Source organism: Momordica charantia (assembly GCF_013281855.1).
Source record: "Momordica charantia cultivar OHB3-1 chromosome 3 unlocalized genomic scaffold, Mcharantia_2.0 BLBB01000003.1, whole genome shotgun sequence".
NCBI lineage: Eukaryota > Viridiplantae > Streptophyta > Magnoliopsida > Cucurbitales > Cucurbitaceae > Momordica > Momordica charantia.
The window spans coordinates 22,647,609-22,671,297 of record NW_028275161.1 but is presented as its reverse complement, the minus strand read 5'-3'; the positions used below and the strand labels follow the sequence as shown (position 1 = coordinate 22,671,297).

Here is a 23,689-nt window from a genome sequence, read left to right as displayed (position 1 = left end):
TGGGGAGGGAAAGAGTTGAGAAATCTGTAGAAATTTTGTGACATGACAACTAAATGTAGAGTTGTAACTCATCAATTTCATTTATTGCTTAAAAATAGTATGGATTATTGGAATATCATTTCTTTTATAAAGTTTTGTTAATTTTGGTGTCTTGTAATCGCATTTCTATTTGTCTCATTTCTCACGATTGACCCAACCCAAGTTTTAATCCCTCAACTGGAAATCTCTTGCTTTTTTGAGGTGATTGTTTGAGGGGATGAAACTTCCCCCTTCCTCTTACCCCTACACCTTTATCGCCTCTGGATCTTCATTCATGCCTTCAATACAGTAGTAATATAATTCGTGACATGATAAGCTTAGATGTTACTTCAAATTGGAACTTGTCCATTTTTTATCATAAGATTACAGTTGCAGGAAGATAGATACGTCATACGATATTATAGCTCATCAAGAACTAAAGCTTTCTAGTCAAACTCATAGTAGAAGGTAAGAAAAGTGGATTGAAGCTCTCTCAATGCTTCTTTCTCTCAAGTAGTTGCTTGAACCAGTAGGCAGACATCTTTGGGTACCTCTTGAGATTACTGTAATCCACATAGACGATACCAAATCTCGAAGTGTAGCCCAACCTCCATTCGAAGTTGTCGAGCAACGACCAAGCGAAGTACCCGACAACATTAGCTCCTTCATCAACTGCCTTCTTTAGTTGAGTCAGATAGCCTTTGTAGAAGTTGATTCTAGTGGTATCATGTAGTCCCTTTGGAAGTGTGACATTACCTGGGTCATCCATGCCTGCAAATCCAGTTTTCTTTATAATTTGAACAACTATTTCTTTCATCTCAGTAGAAACAATAAAGTGATAGAAAAAAGGTATGGTAGCTATGGTGCTTACCATTTTCCGATAAAACGACAGTTGGGTTTCCATAGTTCTTTTTTATGTACATTAATGCTTTGTACATTCCCCATGGGACATTGTAAAGCCAATAAGAATGAGCCTGTAGACATTCATAATAGTAGTTTTCAGAATGAGACATCTAATTCAATAATATAAACTACGAAGAGAGAGAGAGAAATGAAATTACTCTTGGACCAATAGGCACTCCATTCTTCTCATCTGCACAGTTCATTGTCAAGTATGGGTCAGAAGAAAGAGGCTTAAAAGGACTAACACAACTAGAAACATTTCATTTCAATTCTGAAAAGGAATAAATGAAAGATAACTCACAGGCAAATCCTGCATTCCAGTCTTGTTGGTAGCCAGGCACTTTAGCTTTTGGCTTATGAGGATCATACATGTAGTACGTCGTGTATTGGTTTATTCCAACGAAGTCTATCGACCCTTTCACCATTTTGACTTCCTCTTTAGTAAATTTCGGCAGCCTATTACCCACGATTGATTGCATCGTTCTAGGGTACTCCCCATATACAATAGGATGAATAAACCTATGTGAAGCCAATACACTCATGAGAATGAACACTTCAACATGAAAAGAATGAAGATTGTAATTGATAAGCATCAATGGTTTACCATCCAACGTGAAAATCTCTCGCTCTTTGAGCAGCATAGTTGTCGGCCTTCGAATGAGTAAGAGGTTCATACCAAACGAAATCCAAAAGAATACCAATTCTTCCCTTTTGTTTCTCCTAGATAAAAAACATGTATCTTAGATAGGAGAATTCTTAAAGTCTTTTCTGTTCAATAAATTAGGCTATTCATTCCAAAGGCAACAAAAGATAGTCTAAATTTACTTGATACTTCTGGCGATATCTTTGTACAGCAGCCGCATGAGAAAGAATCAAGTGATGTGCAGCAATGTAAGGTTCAGTTCCAGAATCTCCAGCCGTGCAGTTTCCATATTCTTTGGAACACCTCCCGGGAGCGAAAAAACCATTATCATATCCTAGAGCTGCTACGACTCTCGGTTCATTAAACGTCATCCAATTCTTAACTCTATCCCCAAATGTCTTGAAACAGAAGTCTGCATAATCTGCAAAGTCCTTCCTACAAAAATCAAACCATATTGAACATTCAAACTCCAATCTATCCATCTATATCATTACCAATAACCAAACTGCTACTGATAAGTGTTAACTTACACTACTCTCTCACTCAATAGGCCTTTATATTCTTGCTCCAATGCCAGAGGAAGATCATAATGGTACAGATTGGCATATGGAGTGATGCCTACAAATCAATGGATCAAATAAATCAAGTACCATCAAAATGTTGGCCAATCAGAAGATGAAATCTAGGGTGTTTTGGTAATTGTCCTGTTTGCTCTCACCTCTTTTGAGCAAATAGTTAATCAACCTATTGTAGTATGCTACTCCCTTCCAATTCACTTTCCCTCTTCCATCTAGACATTAACAACACAATGCAAAAGATCAGTGAACATTAAAGAAGTAAAAACAAAAAAAAAAAACTTCAGATCTTAACTTTATAATGACAATGTTTCAATAAATTACTTGGGAAAATTCTGGACCATGAAATTGAGAAGCGGTATGCATCAAAATTTAGCTTGGACATGATGTCAATATCCTCCTGTAACATACAAAAACCATCAACATTATATTCAGACACCCTTATGTAATAACAAAAATCAAAACCAGAAATTTAGTAGAAGTTAGAAAAATCACCAACAAAATATATAAAAAAATAAAGTAAAATACATATCTGGTCACTGTAATTAACAATTTCAACGTTGCCATATAATTTTAGAAGTTTTTGGTTAAATAATAGAGAATTCACCTGGTATCTGTGATATTGGTCCACAGAAACCTCTCCAGTACCATTGTTTGCTACAATCCCTGTTCCCAAACAAACCCACATTACATTAACAAATTCAGATTGAGAGCAAAAATTCAAAAGAAGAGAAAAGATTCTGAAAATGGCAGAACCGGGTCGGGTTGTCGGGTCGACCCATGGAAAATTTACCGGGATTTTTAATGAAGGCGTCCCAAATGCTGGGTCCACGGCCTTCCTTATCGGCCATTCCTTCGACCTGGTAGGCCGACGTCGCCGTTCCGAAGATGAAGCCCTTCGGAAATGCGTCGCGGCTGAGGCCGCCGGTGTCGAAACGGACGGTCTCCGGCTGCCGGCCGTCGTTGGGCCGCGCTTCGCCGGCGGTGGCCGCACACCGGCTCACCACCATGCACACCACCACCAAAACCAAAGGAATTCTCATCCTCAAACCACACTCTCAGAGAAGAAGAAGTGGCAGTGGCAGTGATAGAGCTTAGAGCTCAGAGCTTTTTTTTATAGATAAAAAGAAAAAACTGTCCATACCAAATGGGGCCCACAAGAAAATAACGATTGGGGCATCTTTTGACATATCTCTTCGTTTGATATTTTTGGTGTAATGTTTATTTGTCATATTACTTTTATTTATAATTTATCTAATCCACGAAAAATATTTGCTTGTTTCTTATTACGTATATTAAAACAAAAAAAAATGCAAGAGCTTTGAAACAAAAATGGTAACTGAATGCACCATCGGGTGTTGGTGCAGTGACAAAAAGTTTGGGTGTTGACATTCAAGATTTAGACCTCTGTGTCTACTAGTCAGAAAAGAAAAAAAATGGTAAATACAGTTAGTAAATATTTTTAAATTTTGTAGAAAGATGATTATAAAATCAACATTTGAGTAACTTACACACGAATCTGTTGAATAAATTTAATTAATTTGAGAAATAATAAAAGAAAATGGTTTATAAATTAGAATTTGAAGATGATTGTATGCAATTAATAATTTAGATCCTAAATGAAAGGTAAATAAAAATGGAATCTGCGGAAGAAAATGGTAGTGGGCCAAAAGCTGGACGGCGGTCTCAATAATAGTGAGTGTCGGGGGCCGGGCAGGCCACTACGAATTGTCTTGAGCTATGACTGTGACTGTGAGAGAGGCAATTTCCGGGCGGAGACTTTTCTTTTTCATTAATGGCTTGGCTTCCCTCAGTCCTCACCATCAAACACCTCTAAATCTTTGAGCATTCAATTTTTCAAACCCTAACTCCTACACACAGTACCCCCGGCCCCAATGTGGAATTCCACTCATTAGCCCCCACCATCACCAGTAATTTGCGCTCCCAACTCTACTTTGGTTTAAAGTTTCAAAAGATACAGGTGTTACCGTTGGGGTGATTTATCAAGCGCCATATCTTAAATGGAGTCGTCGAAAAGTGCATGTCATTATAATGGTTTACAACGTAAAAACATATATATATTAAGACGAATAGGCACCTCGACCACCTTTCTTGGTCGAGCTGATCGATGGTGGTATGTGTCCTCGTAAAGGCTGAGCCGTTGGAGAACATTTTCTCTCTCTATATAGATTTTGAGCATTCGTCCACCTACCAAAAGTGACAATATTTTATTGTGTATGAGAATGTTGTCAAATTTTTCATAGGATTGTATTATATTACATTTTTATTGGGTGAGATTATTCTATTAATTAATAATTTATCATAAGTAACTCCCAACAATTAGTAATTAATACTTATACAAAAATTTATAATTAATATATATTTTTTTGACTTCTGGACATAGGAGGGCTCGAACTTGGATCTTGGATCCCACAAGTCAAAAGTCAGCACACGAAGGTACAATTTTTAATTAATATATTAGTTTAACTAATATGATTGGATTACATATAGTTAACTAATTATATTATCTATATTCAATTAATAACTAATCTTAAAAAAACATGATTTAATTATTAATAATCAGAAAAAAATTGAGTCTAAATTCCAATCCATTTTTTTTAGTACAACCAATTGGAGTAGATGATAATTACACAAGCTAATGTTTGCTTCTAGTATCAAAATTATATCAAAAAGAATAATTATAAATAATGATGTTTTAGATGAATTTTTAAAATTATATCATAAATCCAAATTTGAATATATACCTATTGTTTTTTTTAAGTAATATACCAAGAGTTAAAGAAAATTGAAAAGCGTAGTTAAAATTTAATTAAGAAATCAATTCTAAATTTTAAAAGTTGAATTTTAATTTAGAGATTAGAAAGTAATTATTTTTCTTTTAGGTTGAAATTTGATCAGCCTAATTTTCATTATTTGTGTGGTTAGATTCTCGTGCATCTTCTTCGAGATTCAGTGGTCGTTTGTTTCGAGATTTCGCTGAATTTTATATTTTAATTAACAAATAAATTTTATATTTTAAAAACAGATTTTTTTTAATTTAAAAAGATGAATTTTAAATTTTAGAATGTAAGAGTTAAGAAAACGAATTTATTTTAACTTAATTTTAAAATTAATTAATCTAGTTGATTAGTTCGAAACACATCCCCTTCTTCATAGCTCCAATTTCTTTTTGCCGTATTCAGCCCTAAATCGCGCTCGTCTGTTGCTGTCTGGCGATTTTAGGCCCAAATCGCTCATCAGTCGCGGTCTTCTTCGTCAGCCCGAAATCTCCCCTCTCCAACCCAAATCGCCTTCAGCCCTAAGCTCGCTTAATGGCTTCAATGGAAGGGAAGATGCAATGAGGAAGGAGAATGGTTCCGGTAACTTTGGCGGAAACCAATCCAACGACCACAAGCTTCTTCTCTGCCGATGCCACTGATTCCTCCGACTACTTCGCCGCGAGACGGAAGCTCTATTACACTATTGTAAGTCTAAAACAATATTACAATTCGAACAAATTGATAGAGATTTGAAACCCTATGTTGCATCACTATAATTTTTTGAAAGAAAAAAAATTGGAGATGTTCTATCACTATAACTCGAGAGAAACAATGTACCTTTCTTCCCTTAAAATAGTTTTGGTTGGAATTTTAGGGGAATTTAGCAAAACTAGTGCAAGCTTATTAAATTTGTTTGTTAGGCTGTTACAGGATCTGGGTGCTCGTGTTCTGTTTTGCGTTCTTGATATCTATTAAATGTTTAAAACCTAATTGAAATCTTTCCATTTCTTTTGATTTTTCTTCAGGATTTGCTGCTATGCTATTAGTTAATTCTTTGTTGGAATATGAGTTTCTAGTTTTGATGTATACCAAATACTTGTCTTCTTTAAATATATCGTGGTTCTGTTTTTCTACAGTTTTTGGGGCTGCTTGTTGCAGAGTAATGGACCAGTTTGATCCCAGACAATCCATTGAAAGACGCTAAACAAGGAACTGAAATTATTATCGCCTATTAGATAATGATGGACAGCCCTCATGTTTTTGCTACGGCAGAGCAGATGCTGCCTATTCTGGGATGATGAAAGGTGGATGAATTCATCTGCACTATCTTTTATCTTCTAAATTTATTTTTACAGTAGCAGTGCTTGATAAAGTGCTTGTAGTATTTGTCTCATGGTTAGAGGAATACATAATTACTTTTGCCTGCTAGTGCTATAATGCCAATATTTTTTAAGATCAACACAATAATTCACTCAAAGAGTTGGTTTGATACCGAATGAATACTTTTTTATTGTGGTGGATTAATAGACCTACTTCACTCAAAAAGTCGGTATGTATATAGTTGCTTATTTTAAGATGATATTATTTTTATATTTTTCTCTCTGATCTTTCTTCCATCTTGCAGTTTAGTATAAAAGACATATACTCAAGCTGAAATCGACAGAATGTCAACAACACATCTCTGCATGATATAATATAATGTTTAATAGTTTTAGTTAATTCCTTAGCTTGAGTAATTTACTTCTATATTGTGGAAATTTACACTTTATTTAATACAAAAGTTTGTGAAAGTTTTGTTTTTCTCAAAGTTAGCATAGTTTGTGTCAATTGAAAATTCATTTAGATAACGATACGATCTTAATTTTTGTTAAAGTTGGGCTTCTTGCATTATAAATGGACCAATGTTGTATATCGTATAGATCATATATAGCTAACAATTAGCGTGGTCTACCATATAGGGCATATTATGTTTTTTTTCAAGGAAAAAAAAAGCAATATAGACCACAATTAATGTTAGCTGTGCGTATAGACCACAGCTAACAATTATCGTGGTCTATCGTATATGGCATATTATGTTTTTCTCAAGAAAAAAAAAAGCAATATAGACCACAATTAACGTTAGCTGTGCTTATTATACCGTAGACTACAAACAACATTAGTCGTGGTCTATTCTGATCGACCATGGTTATAGGGCCGTAGCCTAAATGGCATAAACACCCAAACCAAATACTGAAGTAGTGACATTTACTATTATTATATGATGCAGTTACCCTCAGTCACAGGGTTTTTAAATAGTGAAGGCAACACCACAAAACTTATTACATATATATTTTATTATTATGTCATCAACCCATTCTGAAACAAACTACAATGTTGAAACAAACTACAACGTACGACAGATAAACGACAGGAAACACAGGAGAGACACATACAGATATCAGCGAAGAAGAAGTTGTAATGGCAGTACATTCCAAGTTCCCCCTCTCCCTCTTATTCTTAAAACACACAATTTACTTTATATACGCTGCTTTCCCACAGGCCACTCGGATATTTTGGCCGTGGATGACTGCATTTTTTTTGGGTTGGGTTGACTACTTGGTTCAGATCTACATTGCGTACTTTTTGGTGGCTGGTTCCTTCTGAGAGTTGAAGTAGGTGGCCGCCACCGGCAGGTCCAGGTCGAGGTGCCTAGCAAACAGGCGAGTGCTGAAGTTTGCGCGGCTCGGTGGCTGCTCGATCAACCCCACAGGACCCTTTTGCTTGAACAGTAAAAGGATGTAGCGGTGGATTCCGATGGGTGGACGTGGGCCGGTGTACGGCAGAATCTCCTTCCCTGTCCACAAATAAACATTAACTTCATATCTTAACTCATCACTATACAAAGTAATAGTTTAGAGGCGATTGGTAAGATTTCTATTAGAGAGACTATTGAAACTGAAACTAAATTCAATTGCTTGATTAAAATTATAAGGATCAAATTGAAATTTAATTTGAGAAATAACGTCGCACAAAGCCACGTAGATGTGTGGCGATATCCGAGGTTGTTTTTAAGCATAAAACGTGTCGACCAAGCCATAAAAATGCAAACTTGGACATGACCCAACCAACGAAGTTAAAAAAATGAGGTGTTTTTGACAGTGTTCACAGTTTGGAATTTTTTTTTTTTTGAAATCTCGAGAGACATGCAATTTAAGGGATTCTTGGAAGTAGTAGATAATATTACAGGTTCTTCAAATGGGGCGAATACATACTTCTCTTTTTTTCAAGACGATTCAAAGAAGAAAAGTAATTTATTTTTCTTTGAATACAAGTTATACAAATTTCTCTGACTTTATAGTTTCTTACCTTGGGTCATTGTTGAGCCTCCGGGAATGTCTACAATTATCCTGCATGAACCCATGCAAAATAAATTGTGTAAAACAATCGAGAAACATATATTGAAGACATAGTTTTAGAGAGCAAGAAACAAAAAACGAAGAAGAAGAAAGAAAATAAAGCTGATTACCAATGGACCCATTCTCTCATATGAGGTTCGCTAGGACTCGGAGCATCTGGATCTGTCATCACCTACAAATCATAATAACCAGAATCACATTACATTACAGAAGAGATTTAATACGAGAAGAATATTGTTGTCCACTACTAAATTCTTTCCGGCAAATGTTTACTTTCTTAAAAAATAAACACTCTAATAGTTCTTTTCTCGTAATGTTTCTCTCATTTACTAGTAAACATTAGATTTTTCGGTCTGTCCATGCAAATTGAAATGTTGAATTAACTATACAAGAGATAAAAATTCTCTTTTTTACTCGTCAAATATTCAGTAATCCACGTTAAAATGAGATATCCACTGTCAAGTTCCAGTCAGTAGTAAAATATTGTTCATGAGAGATGAAAATTATACCAAAGTGTAAAGGTCGCGAGGATGGCCCGGAATGACGAGCCTTGGTGGGTTAACCGCAAGAGAAGGCTTAATGTCGCAACCATTAGTAACATGTTTGGAGTTGAAGTAGACTGCCAGGTTAGCAGTTGGCACAAACATGTCGACCACGTCTCCGATCACTCGGCCGACCACCAGAGGGTCCACGGACATAGCCATGAGAGATCACAAAGGCTAGCGCCACAAACAGATAGAGAGGAGGATAAAGGAGAAAGGGGCGCAGCGCAGTGTATAGATTAAGGAATAGTTTGGTGTTTGTGACGTTGGGGTGAGGATGAAGTAGCAGCCAGTGGGGCGATTTATATGGGCAGTGAAAAAGCATAGGGATCTGTGCTCTCCATATAGGACCATGCACCACAATTCTACCACGTGTGAGGCCAATTTAGACCTACAACCACCATCCCTTCCTTTTCTTTCACCACGTGGCAGCATTCACCATCTTCCTTCCTGGTTTCGGGTTTTCTTTTCTTCGCAATTTGATGCCAACTTGAATATAGCTCAACTGGTTCCTATTATCCTCTTTCGTTTTCAGGTTGGGTTCAGGACCCAGACACCACTTTAATTTAGGGGGAGAATCGTCGAGCAGTAGCAACTAAAAGTCATCCATTCACAAATTTCAGTTGTTATAGCAGCCCACTCTGTCGTTAGGGTGGACAACAGGTACCACAAACCCCCTGAACCAGAAAAAGAAGTGAAGTCAGATAGGTGACAACTATCTTGTACATACGATTTAATTAAGGGACGGTTTAATTAAGGGGTAATCGACCTACTCGTATTGGTGGGGGGTTTGGCATCTGTGTGCCTCCTGCCCTCCAAACAGTATGGGAACTTGTACTCAGTATCAGTGGAGATTTGACATCTGTGCCTTCTGTGTGCCCTACCCTCCAAACAGTATGAGAGTTTTTTAGTTCCAAACGGTATGAGAGTTTTTTAGTCTGTATTCGTATCAGTGAGGGTTTGACATCTGTGCCCCTGTTCTCCAAAGAGCTTTTCAACCTGCTAACAGTCAGGGGAAGAAGTGGTTGCCCTAGATAGATAGATAGATATATATATCTTCTGCCAGTTAGAATTTCAACTTCTCATCCCACATCTGGTCAAACGGATCAAAAAATAAAATTCAACAAATTGTTAAAATTTGTGGACAATAACATAATTAGACACCTGAACATGTCGCTTGAATATCATTTGACACATAAAATCTAACCTGTTCATAGAAAAATCTCATCAGATCAATAAAATTTAAATTTTTCCAAGCGATGTATGTCCATGTTGGCATGCACAAGTATCTAAATATTTTAATAAAACAATAACTTAATAACACATCAATATCAATATTATGTCTATATTAGTGATATTTTGTCGATTATTTTGCAATACTTTGAAAATCAGCGACGTGGAACTCATGAACACATAGAAATATCGATGAAAATTTAATACCGTGAAATGAAATAAGACGGTGTTGAATAATAAATACGATACTAGGTAAGGTAGGGTAGGGTAGGGTAGTAGAAATTGAACGGGGTTTTGAAGAGTCCACAGATTGTTAGAGGGAGAGGAAATGGTTGTTTTGTTGTTTGTTTTGTTCTGGAAATTAGGTAGCTGTGAATTGAAGCTCATCGAACAGATGCTGAGAAATTAATGGTCATCCAACCTGCCAAGATTCTCCTCTTCTCATTAATTCTTTTTATTTTTTTATTTTATTTCATACCTACATGCATTTGAATTATTTATCTCATCATCCCACATATTTTCTTTATTTTATATCTACCATCCATGTTTCCTACTCACTCATATTTTATTTTGAGATAATTTTGGTGGTTTTGTTCGATTTTTTTTCCTATGACTAAAACATAAATTATTTGGTATGTTTATCATTTTCTTTAAAATGCATTTCAATCTTTATCTAAACTAAAAAATAAAACTGTTTTGATTTTTAAGGCTTAGAATTTGAAAAATGATTCAAGAGAAAAAAAAAACCCTAGTTGGAGGTAGCGTTTAAAAAAAAAAAAATTACATCTTTTGAGTCTTTGAATTTCGGATTTGATTTTGAAAATGGTTTAAAAAGCAAATAACATTTTTTTTTGGGAAAAAGAACATAAAACATAAACATTTTTGGTTCTTGTTTAATTAAGATGATTACGAAACACGATATTTATTTATCATCGTATAATTCAATCTTTTAATTTAAACATTTTCAGCTATCAAATTTAGCCTTAAAATTTTTAAATTTCTTCTGTTTAGAATAAATTTCAAATCATAAAGACCAAATCAGAGAATCATAGTAATGGACGATATACTAAAGATTAGTTTAAGAATTAAAAAAAAAATCTTGTTAGATCTTCATCTCATCTGGAGATCTATAGATTTTTTTTGGGTAACAATTTAATGCTTTAATTTTAATATCTAACAATGTAGTCTCGAAAAATCTTATTGAAATTAAATGTCCATTTTCCAGTTAGAAATGGCTGCTGCTGCTGCTTCGTGCCAGATACTGTACGAAGGCTTCAGTTTGCTGCTTGAGCTCAAAAATGGCTTCTCAAAACATTATTCCATTACATAGTCTCAGTTTACAGAGTATCAAAACATTTCTATCAGCAGGGGGGAAGATCTTCGGGCGGAGGAATCAAAGATTCGGATTCCCCGGCGCCGTTTCGAACGATGAGGCCCATCGCTAGACCCCAAGAAGTATGCTGCTCAAGGTGACAGTGTATGAACCAAACCCCTGGATTGTCTGCCCTAATTCTGATCGCCGCCCATCCCCCCCTCGGCACCGCCACCGTGTTTCTCTCCGCCGGATCCACCAGGTTGTATTTCGCCGGATCCCTAGCCACGTCGAAATTCCCAAATCCCGTCCCCACAACAAAGAAATTGTGCCCGTGGACATGGATGGGATGATTCTCCGCATTCAGAAAACTCGTGCCCTGAAACACGATTTCCAATTCTGTTCCGTAGGGAACCGCCAAAAGCTTCGTCCCGAATTTCACGTTCATGTTTTTGGTCAGTGGGTTCACTCCAGCGTAATCGAAAACTTTCGGCGGTCTTTTTGGGAAATCAGAGGAGTAGGAGTTGGTTGTTATCTTCCTGTAATGAGATTCCAATATCGACAAAGCCGGCCGGACGAAGGACTGATTGTTCATCGAAGCAAAAAATCTCTTCCCATTCAAACCCTTGCAGGTTTTACCCGATGGGCAATCTTGAAGATTGAGGCTTATCGTTGTGATTACTCTGTTTTGAACTGATTTAGGAACATTGCATGGGTACAGGGCAGATCCGAGGCTCCGGAGTTTGTTAAAAAATGCAGTGGCGAAGGCCGTATTCTTCATCTCAGGGAGGTTTTCAGGTATTTGATTGGATGAGAACTTTGTTTCTGAGTTAATTTTATTCATTTTTCTGGTGTTGTATCTTAAGAAGGCGATGGAGGTGGAGTTGTTGACGGGAAAAACTGAAGTTACATAGGGTGTGATTGCCATTGGAAACATTCCTGAGGAGTCTGGAATTTGGTCCGTATTGAGCAGAAGAGTGGTGGTCTGGCCAGGGGCTATCATGATGGCTGTGGTATTGAAGGGTTTTGTATAAGCAGCATCAATCTCCACCACTGTTAATGTGTGATTGGCTATGGCAAAGAAGAGTTCATTATTGAGTGCTGCGTTGATTACTCTCAGCAGGTAAGTTTTCCCTCTTTCTACTGTTGAAATGAAAGTATCTGCAATATTTATCGTTTGATGCAGAAAATGATGTTTTATATATCATGTTATTACATATATATGATGAATAGTCAAAGTGATTATAAAATGTTTTTATGCTGGATCTGGTGACTTTTTGTTAGAGACAGTCTTGATTGCTGAATTATGTTTATGTTTGTGTTAGATCGATGTTTAGATAATTCGTGGGGAAGATTAGAGGAAAAATTAGAAGGAAACAGAGTATATATAGTCTATTGAAAGTGAAGTATGATAGTACCTTTGGCTGAGCAAGGATAAAGAGGTCCTGGTAAGCCATTTATGGTATAGGCATCAGAAATGTTAGGTCCACCTCCAGATTTCAGCATCTCACTTTCAACTTCTTCCACATCTCCATTCCACCATTCACCTGTGTGTGTGGGGTCAAAAATGTATATAATACATAAAATAACGGTTCGTTCATCACAAATCACCAATCGTTCACTTTTCTGATAACCCATCAAACCAAACATCTAAAAGTCGTACCCCAATATAATATTGACTTTCAAACCCCTGTAGTTTGTGAAACCCATATTAGAAAATAAGTCAAAATATCATCTTTGAGACTTAACCACACGTGAAGAGAGATGTCTTGAAGTGATGAAGGATAAGTTCGGAATGACTTTTGAGAAAAATACTTCTAAGCAAAAAAAGAGGTACTTTTGAAAGAAATATTAACTAGAACGTTCTTTTTTCTGTGTTTTTAGTATTTCAAAAGTCTCTTTAGATTATTTAACCAAACTATCTTAAGTAAGTGAAAGGGATCTACCAAAGATAATCGGAATTCCAGCTTGAATGGGAGAAGAGGAGAACGGGTAAGGCATGCGAGGGTAGATGATGAAGGCGCCATGCACAGAAGCACGTTGCCATGAGTGATGTGCGTGCCACCACAGTGTCCCTCTTTGGCCAATCACTGAGAACTTGTATGTGTATGATTCACCTGTTCTGATAGGACACTGTGTTATGTAAGCTGGACCATCTGCCCATCCCGTTCTTAGTTGCTTCACCCCATGCCTGCAAATTGTCAAATTTGTTAGAGAGCCTAGGGATTAGATTTATCTACCTCAAAGTCGAAAACTCAAACTTTTTACTGCAGATCACTATAGATTTGTTAATTCCATTCACCATTATAAACTTAATACAAGCTAAAAAACTCAAATACTTCTAAAACTTACTATTTGTAGTTAAAAACTCAAAGTTTCTAACTTTAAACGTGTGGAGTGAATGTTTCCTTATTTCATTGGGTTGGCAAACAATGTCTTCTCCTGTATTAGAGGTTAATTATATGGGTACTATAACATGTTAGAAACTTACCAATGAATGGTTGTATTTTCGTTTATGCAATTATTGACCTTGATTTCAACAGCATCACCTTCATGGACAACAATGGTTGGCCCTGGATACTGTCCATTCACTGTTAGAAGTTGCTTTGTATGACACAATCTTGTCACCTTCTTCCGCTCCACCTTATGGTAAAGAAAATGATACTATTTCAGTTAAAAATGGCAATCCAATGACACAATAATCTCACAAAAAGATCCATCATCTTTTAGAATAAAATAACTGTAAGATATGCACCCGAATAGGTGTGGAGTTTTCATTATTAAGCTTACATTAAACTGAAAGCGTCGAGTGACTGGAGAAGCAAAGTTGGATGGTACAAAATATGAAAGGATTATGCATATGACTACGAGTAGCAGTATCCCACAGTGCTGGTGGCTGAGGCTCGCCATTGTTACCAAATCTTTTAACACTCTTCAAAGCCAGTTATATAACAACATATATATACTAGAAAAACCACCACTAGTTTGGCAATTTTAGAACTCACATTCTGCAGTCATTGGCACAGTCAGTGCTTTTCTTTTTGATGCTGTGGGGGTTGGTGTAAAAGTGGGGTTAATTGCTGAAATCAATTTGTGGGTAAATGTCAATTGGTTGGTTTTAGATTTAATGATATGAAGATTAGGTGTTTGGCTGCTGCATCATGTATCCACTGATGAAATATTATTGATTCTCTTATTGCATTTTGCCATGAAATTAGAATCCTTATTACTAACTTTGTAGAAAGTTATAAGTTTTATTTGTGTCCTCTTGTCACTTCATGCAGAGAACTCGATTGTTGGTGTGGAAAAATCAAGACCCAAAATAGAAGTGGGTTGGTGTTTGAGTTCATCTTTATCTTTCTAAGTATAATGTTAGCGTTATCTAAGAAATGAGGATCAGAGAGTATTATTTTAAGTGGAACCCTTGAGCATGAAATAAGTTGAAAGAAGAGTCAATGAAACCAAACACTAAGAATCACTCAAGTCATGTAGTAAAGTTTTTGTTACAACAAATATGATCTTTTCGAGTGATGTTAAAGAAAATTTTTTGTTTTCCTAATATGTTTTAGAATAAGTTAACTATATTTTCCTAATAAGTTTAGAACTCTATAATACTTCTTTCGAAAAAAAGCCTTGGTCTCTGTTTGTTTCTTGTTCATGAACGTTCAAATATTGCATGAGAAAAAAAATTTCAGTCTGAAAAAGTTCTGCAGTGCATTAATACGTATGAACTTCTCTACTTGCTTTTGCAATTTTCATTTAAAAATAAATCTATTATTATTATTAAAAAAAGATTTAAAATATATTTACTTTATATGATCGAACATAAACTTACGTTAAACCAATTATTTAAAAGTCATCTTATTGTACCTACTCCAGTTGACTGCCATATCGTTAAAATTATTTGTATGTTAATATGCCAAATCTCTTAAATGAAAATTCATTTCTTATTTAGTTTTCTATTTTTTAAAATTAAATTTCTTTTAGTATGTTTTAATTTTTTTTTTCTTAAGAAATACGTCTGAAGTCTTAGTCAAATCTTAAACAAAAATAAGTTTTTGAAAACTACTTTTTTAAATTTCAAATTTTAGCTTAGGTTTCGAAAATATTTTTAAAAGGTAGATGAAAAAAATAAATAAATAAATGGGGAGAAGTAACGTTAAAAAACTTAATTTTCAAAAATAAAAAATTGAAAAGAAAATGGATATCAAATAGGGTGATATTAGGATTAGAACGAGTATTAGGAAATTAAAATGGGCATGGTCAAGAAGTGATTATAATGAATTTAGATGACCAAAATAACTGAATCTTCCAAGATTAGGTGGGTAAGTAAAATCACCTAACGCTGAATCATTTCTCTAGGAGACCTTTCAGTGATTGGTTGTAAAAGAAGAAGATATGAGAAATTTTGGGTAATTAATTAATCTTATATTTTTTTAATGAAAAGTGGTCAAAATGGGGTGGATTCAATTTTCTAATTTTCTCCCAATGACAATACACAGCAAACAAAGAATTCATCCTCTTTTCACTCTATATATTTAGCTATACGTATATGGAGGCATTTTTTCAATAGTGATGATTTCAGCGTTTTGGAAAGCTGGTACTAGATATTTCTTGGCAATTTCTTCTTCCAAGTGTTTTAAATTATGGATTTTGATTTTGATTTTGATTTTGTATTTTCATTCTTTCTTTTTTGGAAGTAGTTTTAACCCAAATGCTTCAATCAACTAACTTCCTACACGAAATCTTGAGCATTATTTGGCAAACAAGATTGTTTCCAAAACTATTTTCCAATTCTTTAATCCAACTGGTAATAACAACTTTTTTTATATTTTCAATATTATATTTAAAAATATATATATTTTTTATAAATATATTATTTCATTTTTGTTAATATTAAAATGTGTAAAATATAATATATTATAAATTATATAATATTGTAAAATACTAATTCTAACAAAATTTATACATTTATGTTAATAAGGTAATTAATAATATTTTAGATTAAACTAAATATTTAGTAGGTAACTAATGACTTACAAATATATTACAAAACACCTTAATAATTATTATTATCATTTCAAATTAAGATTCAATTTTCATATATGCTATCAAACACATTTGAAAATATGGAATACAACTCTATTTTCATGGTAGTTAAAAAAGTACTTATTGACTCTGAAAATACTAGTTAAAAAAAGTACAATTCAAAAAGTACTTCTACAATACAGGAGACGACGTTTCGTCGTCGTCTGCTCTGTTATGAAATTTCTTACCACTCCCAATAAACAGTGCAAAGATCTCTTTATTGTGTGAATGTGTCGACTGCACAAACTACAATAGAAGGTTAGCTATACAAATATAACAGATTATTTACAAGAGGGCGTGTTTGCTCTATATTTCAACAATTTAAGGAAGAGGGCCAAAATAATACAATGAAATACTACTTTAATATCGTACTTTAAACATAAGTGATCATAGTGAAATCTAGCTCATCAAAGACCTGTTTCCCAGGTAAATGTGGCCAAATCAAAACCTTCTGCCTCCTGTAACAAATCCGCATGGAATCAAGTCTGAAGGACTGCGATCTTTTGAGACGAGCCATCCGCTGCTTCATTTTTTGCTTCAGAACTTCCTTCGTCCGTCTGTGAAAATAACATCTTTTTAGTGCATAAAGGAGCATCAGAACAGACGGTTGGAATCTTTAGAAAGAACTTTTGCTTTTTGGTCCATATTTATGCACAGAGTTCCGTTCTTTCCATTTTACTTTCATCCCTTTAAGAGATATTTGACTCAGTTTTAATAAGCTTGATTTATGATGCACGAGATTGAGATGATGAGTTATACAAAGTTTAGTTTAGGTTTGTGTAACATGTGTTTGATTTGTTTGTGAGTTTATGATTCGAAAATTTCATATATATAACTAGAGCTGATGTAATTTGGATTCATGTAGCGTATGAATTAGCAAACCTCTAATTTAGAACAAATCTAGACTTGATTTCTTAATCTCATGTTACACAAACCTATGCTGTGAGCCAAATATAAAGCCAAATATGTCTTAGGGATTTAAGATTTTAAGTTCTACACCAGGGAAGAAAAGGCTTAGAAATATATGAGAGGACGCATATCACATATGTCTCTCTTTTATATCTGATAGAACATATAATCACATAACATATTAGCAGCTAAGAGTTTGCCATTATCATCTAAAACTAAAAAAAATCTGAGATTTCTAAATGTAACATATGTCCCTGTTTTTAAATTTGAGAAGCCGACCACACTTTAATGCATCAACTTTCATGTAAGAAGAGTGATTCATTCAAAGGACTCGCAAGGAAATAAGGATACTATTAATTACCTCAGACTTCTCTTTTGGTATTACCCCAAGACACCTTGATGCACTAATGCTAGCACTTTTCAAGAGGTGAGCACTCTTGTCGTTCCCCCTGAGTTCATTAAGTGCATTTGAGTTCATAATTTCAGAACCATTTTTAGGAGCCATTGAAACAGAATAAGTAACCTACCTTTCAAAATCAGTGTTCTTCTCAGCGTTGTTGTGCTCAGGTTCAGGAACCCGCTCCCTGAAAATATATGACATGAAATTTAGACGGAAGTGAAGTATTTCCTACAAATCAATGCGTACATTATAATATACTGCAAGAGACCACCAACCCTTTGTCCAGAAGGAGAAACAGAGAAAATAGTGTTGAAAGGAGGATATGTGCATTGGAGAGAGAGAGAGAGAGAGTGCCAAGAAACAGGGGAAGAAAGCAGTCAGAGGAGAATTGGGAAGGAAGGAAGAGAGGAAAATGATACAGAGAACACTTAATATTTATTTGATCATGTGGTGTCTTAAACTTATATCATTTAAAACTTATATCATTTACTGAAGAGAACAACCAAACTTATATTCAAATCATTACCGGGGTAAAGAAGCATGCTGCCTTTGAAGTGGAGCACTTCTTTCACCTTTGACATGGTGCTCTTCCAGATGCGCAAACTGAAGCCTAAATCGATCAACGCCACTGAGCATATGCAAAAGGAAGAAATGGATTACAGACTGATGAATCCAGAAAATATTACTTTTACCTTGTATCAACCGTTCGTGTCCTCATAACAGGAATCATTTACTAGATCAATAGAAAATCAATAGGTAAAAGAAAGATTCTTCACTCTCTTACACGGGCACATCCAATGAAAAATTGCACTCTAAAAGATGTTCATATTTAATTGTGGAGAAGAGTCACTACCTTGGATACATAAAGGTAGTTTGATCTCCATCGCGTTGGCGCTCCTGACGCATCTGGGGATGATACTCTAAGATCTGTAGACTTCATACATGAAATTCATTATATTCTTAGTCAAGGTTGATCGCCTATAATTTTGGCAGGGAACCTTAGTCACGCAAATTTGTCAAAAAAACTTCATCAACCAAAATTTCAGATTTTCATCACGGAGGTGATTTTTTTTTTTTTTTTTGTTCTTTTCAAACAAAATACTTGATTTAAATTACTGTTGAAGCAGCAAGTACCGAGTTGCCAGGTTATATACCTCTGCATAAATTAACTCTCTAACATCATCTTTTGACAATTTCCTCCTCTCAAACTCAAACTCAAGTTTTGAAATTGGTTGAACAGGAGCTTCAAGGTCTGCTTTTTCCATACCATTGAAGTAAGGATCAGATAGTGCCTGACATTGAATGCGGAACTCGAAGATTTACATATTTGCAAATATTTTTAAAAACGGTGTTATTAGGGTAATAAAATTGGTAGGCAAATCCTACTTACCTCTTCAGCTGTTAGACGTCTTTTCGGATCAAATGCCAGGAGGCGTTCCAGCAAAGTAAGTGCCAATGGATCGACATTAGGGAACTTTCGAGAGAATGGAACTGGTGGTTTTTTACGCATGTTTCCAAGATATCTTCTTGCCTTCTCATTCCGAATCTTGAAATAGATTTAAAATACATAATGGTGCATAAAAGAAGACTCAACCAGTGAGTCAATTTAAGTGAAGATTCTAACAAACCAGTGAGTCAATTTAAGTGAAGATTCTAACATAACTTTGATGCATAGCCTAAAATTGTGAATTATGCAGACATTTCAAGGCTTGAAACTCGTGAAATTCGTAAACTGGTACAATAATTGTAATTTTATCTCATTACTCCAGTCAAATAAATTAGAAAAAAAAAAAAAAAAAAAAAAACTGAGACAACCAACCTTCGCTATGGATTCAGCATCAGGAGTGCCAAACAGATCGGTAATTAGATCTAATTGGTGAACCACATTTTTTCCAGGAAACAACGGTTTTCCCGTAAGCATTTCTGCAAATATGCATCCGATACTCCATATATCTATAGCAGGGGTGTACTGAGAAGAAAAAAGAATTAGTTTGTCGAAATTTGACATGTCATGAATTAATCATTTTAATTCTGCCTCTAAAATATTTGCCCGTGACCCCTCCAAATCTACATTCCTTCAATACGACTTGCAATAGACATTTTGTAAATGACCTAATTACAATGTCCTCCCGAAATATTACTGTGTCCACACGGTGATTGCCATCGCAAGTATAAAATAATAGAAGTAGTTGTATATAAAAATGAGCAATGGTGAGGAATGGTTTGAATTAGTGCAAAAGACCAATTATTTCGCACGTGCATGTAATCTTGAGAATCAAATATTCCAAAGCTTAAGCCTCCAAACTCAAACATTCAACATCTGGTAATAGGATGATTAAATATGATCTCTTGAGAATGTAAAGTGGCTTACTTTCGAGAAAAATGATCCACAGAGTTCTGGAGCACGATACCAACGAGTTGCGACATAATCCTTGACAAAAATTGAGAATAAACCAAATGAGTTGAATGCCGTGACTTCCATTACCCAAGAAAAGAGGAAAAGAAAACCTTACTGTCCAGAAAATAGTAGACGGCGCATCCCCAAAAGAAACGCGAGCAAGTCCAAAATCACATATCTTCAGTCTGCAGTCAGCATTTGCAAGTATGTTTTTCGGCTTTAAATCTCGATGAAGGACATTTGCTGCATAACATCCAAAGAAATCCATTCATTAGTTAAGAATAATTTAAGCTGAGCAAAGCCAATTGAATCACTTAAAGGACCGACCTGCATGTATATATTTTAGACCACTAAGAAGCTGGAACAAGAAAAATTTATGCTGCTTCGGAGAAAGAACATTGTTTGTCCTAATTACTTGGTGAAGGTCAGACTTCATCAACTCAAAAACAATATATATATCTTTGAATTCTCGTTGTGAGGGAGGAAGCATGATATGCTTTATCTCTACAATATTCGGATGATGAAGCATCCGCAGAAGCTTAATTTCTCTTAGGATGCGTATGGCATCAGATACATGCTCGAAAACATCATTAATTTTCTTGATGGCAACTCTTTCACCGGTCTGGGTGTCAATTGCAGAACCAACAACTCCATAGCTTCCTTTCCCGATAACTTCTTGAATTTGGTATCGGCTTGCTTCTCCATACTCGGTGAAAAATTCTGATTGCTTCTCGCCCTGCAGAACAATCAGCAGCAATCATACACTAACAACTGGATAAGAGGCATGAAAGATTTAAAGGGTTCTCTTTTCATTTTCTTTCTTTTTTTATTGTCATTTTTTGTTTAATGTCCTAAGCAAATCAATATATGCGCGTTATGGAGGGTAGAAGAGATTCATGTAACATGTTTTTTTTCTTTTTGTTGATATCCGTGAGTGTCCGGGCCTGACATAGGCATCATTGAATTGCTTTACTAGTCATACTATTGTAATCCCCTCCTTTTCATTTCAGTAAAATCTTCAACAGCAAAAAATTGAAGATCTGATATTATATGTTAGTGTATTTTCTGGGTTTTATTTTCCTTTTACTGTTCAAATTTTCTCGCCTAAACAATTATTCCGCAGAGAAAGCAGGATATATGCATTGTTAACACTCAAATCATCGTGGATCAAGGACTCCGCCTAAAATAAGTCCGCATCGTTAAGAAAAACCTGGACAAGCCACATGTATCCGTCACAAAAAGACCTGAACAGTGGCAGGAAATGAAGGAATCTTCGCTTGTAACTTTACATCTTCACCACGGTGGCTAGTCAAATAAGTTGAATGGAGGTATAGAAATCTTCGATTAATAACAGTACCATAATCCCGGAATTAAAAAAGAAAAACTGGCTCTCTTCATCTTTGGAAGTCATATTTCAGAGGGGAAAAAAACAAGTTAAATAAAAATATAAGTAATAACAGTCGCGTTTCACAAACACGTATGCGTGGTAGTACAGAATCAAATGGTTGTTCGCTTAACGAAACCAGACAAGATAAACCACTTGAAGAATGGCTGGAACGGACTAATAGAACCAGACAGCCAACTCAAGTACTAAAAAAACACATATAAAGAGACGGAGATCAAATTGAGACTAAAATACTCAGCATGTCTGAAAAAGAAAATGGAATGGGGGAAGAAGCTGCAGAAAACCTTATTGAAGCGATCCATGGTAGCAGTCTGCGTATGAGATAAACGTCCACTCGCTTAATTTCAACAAGTATCGAACCTCAGATTCAAGGCCTTCATCCGGCAATGACTGACATTGTTACCATCGCCATTACTGCTGGATATTATGTATCGTAATGGCCAGAGACCCGGATCACTTGTTTAAATGAGAAAATTAGAGAAAAGTATATCAATAGAATGCGGCGGTGAAACAAACGACGAACATCGAACATAAGAATCGCACTCGCCGTATGAAACCACTCGGCTTCCTCGGTTCTGATTCGGCTCTCCGCCATTCAATTCCAGCATTTTCGGTTCTCCCTCTCTCGCGATTTTCTCGGTAGCCAATCATGAGCGCTACAAATCTGGTCTAAGCAAAGTTTCCCGTATGAGTTTCCTCCTCTCCCTTGCTCCCGATGAAAAAGGCCCCAGCCTCCAATCCTGCCATTTTTCCAAAATTTTCATGGTTTTAATCAGCCCTCTTGAGAAAGCGAGCGATTTGTAGATAAATTATGAGTTATCGTTTTCTTGTATTTATTTAAATTTACATCACTTTTTTTTTTCGTACACATACTTGTTTACATAATAATTGTGTGCATTTTTTAAAAATGTGTCTGTTTACTTATAATCTAAACAATTTGTTCTTTGATGTTTTGAAATTATCTTTTTTTTTTTTAACATGTTTTGAAAATTCTTAATTACACCGTAGTGTATTAAAATTTATCAATATAGTCATCATGTACAAATTTTTGTTATAATAGGTAAATATAAGGTTATCATATTATTAAATTGTTGATTTATTCATCTACTTGGACACGTGACCATATCATTTAAAATAATGGAGTTGATTGAAATCAAGTCAACTTTTGATTACGAGCGGATTGTATTTCATGTGTTGAATGTCATTTGAGTGGTAAGTTCATGTCATGATCTTAATACATTAACAAAACAATAACGAAACAATAACGAATTTTGTTAACTGATTTTAACAATATTTTTATGCATAAATACCTAATTGAAAATTATATAAAAGAGTAGGAGTCATTATATCTAACATTTTTCAGTTATGTAAAATTAATGGGGATGTCCTTAGAATTTTATTTTATTTTTCTGCCAATTTTGTATAACTAACTAAATATGAATTTGTGAGCACGTTTAGTAGCATACTTGTTTATTGTCTATGGTTCAAATTTCTTATATTTTGAGAAATATATATGTTTGGTAATATATCATGTTTCTCATTTCAAAATTTTGATAAACGTTTTAAAAAAGGGACTGAATTTTGGAAACTCGAAATAATATTATTTTTTTCGTTTCCATTTCTTGGACTTAGATTAAATAATAAAATAATAAATATTGTATGTTGAATATCACAATGGTTCCCTAGCTCAATTGGTGTAGACGTGTCACTTGTAAGCCTTTACCAACCCCCATTTTCGTTTTCGTTTCTCGGGCCCTGAAATGTACCATGGTTTATTGACTTTATATTTATTTTGGTATTAATCTCTTGACTTTTGAACCATTTATGTTTGATTTCTAACAAAATATCTGTGATCAGTAGATATTTTCGAAGAATATATCTAGTAGATTAGATATTAGAAATTAGATTAGGCTTTTGGATTTTTCAATTAACATTTCATTAAATTGTTAATTGAATTTTAATGATGAGAACAATAACAATTTTTAATACAAAATTCATTGAGAGAAATATATTTATGAAATAAAAATTTCATCGTACATCTGCCAACCCAAAAAAAAGTGCAATTAAGAAAACGACAATGGAATCCTC

General features: G+C 34.9%; 4 protein-coding genes and 2 long non-coding RNA genes across 9 annotated transcripts; 2 read left to right on the top strand and 4 right to left on the bottom strand.

The window, feature by feature from the left end:
- Positions 1–363: 363 nt before the first annotated feature.
- Positions 364–3,237, bottom strand: LOC111008900 (beta-glucosidase 44). The gene is made up of 11 exons (XM_022281768.2): positions 2,933–3,237; positions 2,747–2,805; positions 2,464–2,539; positions 2,283–2,354; positions 2,095–2,182; positions 1,747–1,999; positions 1,526–1,641; positions 1,223–1,440; positions 1,080–1,111; positions 890–992; positions 364–789 (listed from the first exon to the last, which is right to left on the bottom strand). Exons 1-11 carry the CDS (start codon positions 3,180–3,182, stop codon positions 512–514), a joined length of 1,545 nt encoding a protein of 514 aa, XP_022137460.2. The 5' UTR covers positions 3,183–3,237; the 3' UTR covers positions 364–511.
- Positions 3,238–5,301: 2,064 nt separating this feature from the next.
- LOC111008902 (uncharacterized) lies at positions 5,302–6,511 on the top strand. The gene is made up of 2 exons (XR_002601181.2): positions 5,302–5,624; positions 6,056–6,511. It is a non-coding gene; the product is annotated as an uncharacterized LOC111008902 (long non-coding RNA).
- A 723-nt stretch (positions 6,512–7,234) lies between these two features.
- Positions 7,235–9,150, bottom strand: E12A11 (PEBP (phosphatidylethanolamine-binding protein) family protein). Its single transcript, XM_022281769.2, has 4 exons — positions 8,824–9,150; positions 8,425–8,486; positions 8,265–8,305; positions 7,235–7,752 (listed from the first exon to the last, which is right to left on the bottom strand). The coding sequence occupies exons 1-4, from the start codon at positions 9,016–9,018 to the stop codon at positions 7,526–7,528; spliced, it is 525 nt and encodes a 174-aa protein (XP_022137461.1). The 5' UTR covers positions 9,019–9,150; the 3' UTR covers positions 7,235–7,525.
- Positions 9,151–10,485: 1,335 nt separating this feature from the next.
- Positions 10,486–17,272, top strand: LOC148212596 (uncharacterized). 3 transcript variants are annotated; one of them, XR_015789920.1, is made up of 4 exons: positions 11,892–12,033; positions 12,123–12,524; positions 14,686–14,729; positions 16,916–17,272. It is a non-coding gene; the product is annotated as an uncharacterized LOC148212596 (long non-coding RNA). The 3 variants fall into 3 exon arrangements; XR_015789919.1 differs by having other exon boundaries at positions 14,686–14,733; XR_015789918.1 differs by lacking the exons at positions 14,686–14,729; positions 16,916–17,272 and adding an exon at positions 10,486–10,500 and having other exon boundaries at positions 11,315–12,033; positions 12,123–14,560.
- LAC1 (laccase 1) lies at positions 11,451–14,321 on the bottom strand. The gene is made up of 5 exons (XM_088122033.1): positions 14,192–14,321; positions 13,893–14,044; positions 13,348–13,592; positions 12,820–12,948; positions 11,451–12,562 (listed from the first exon to the last, which is right to left on the bottom strand). Exons 1-5 carry the CDS (start codon positions 14,309–14,311, stop codon positions 11,451–11,453), a joined length of 1,758 nt encoding a protein of 585 aa, XP_087978159.1. The 5' UTR covers positions 14,312–14,321.
- On the bottom strand, positions 16,689–22,380 carry LOC111008899 (mitogen-activated protein kinase 9). 2 transcript variants are annotated; one of them, XM_088122031.1, is made up of 13 exons: positions 22,145–22,380; positions 21,886–22,057; positions 20,524–20,932; positions 20,312–20,439; positions 20,170–20,229; positions 19,618–19,767; positions 19,189–19,344; positions 18,953–19,090; positions 18,652–18,725; positions 18,325–18,426; positions 17,926–17,982; positions 17,760–17,847; positions 16,689–17,046 (listed from the first exon to the last, which is right to left on the bottom strand). In XM_088122031.1, exons 2-13 carry the CDS (start codon positions 21,901–21,903, stop codon positions 16,969–16,971), a joined length of 1,458 nt encoding a protein of 485 aa, XP_087978157.1. In that variant the 5' UTR covers positions 21,904–22,057; positions 22,145–22,380; the 3' UTR covers positions 16,689–16,968. The 2 variants fall into 2 exon arrangements, with proteins under 2 accessions (XP_087978157.1, XP_087978158.1); XM_088122032.1 differs by having other exon boundaries at positions 22,149–22,380.
- Between the last annotated feature and the right edge of the window lie 1,309 nt (positions 22,381–23,689).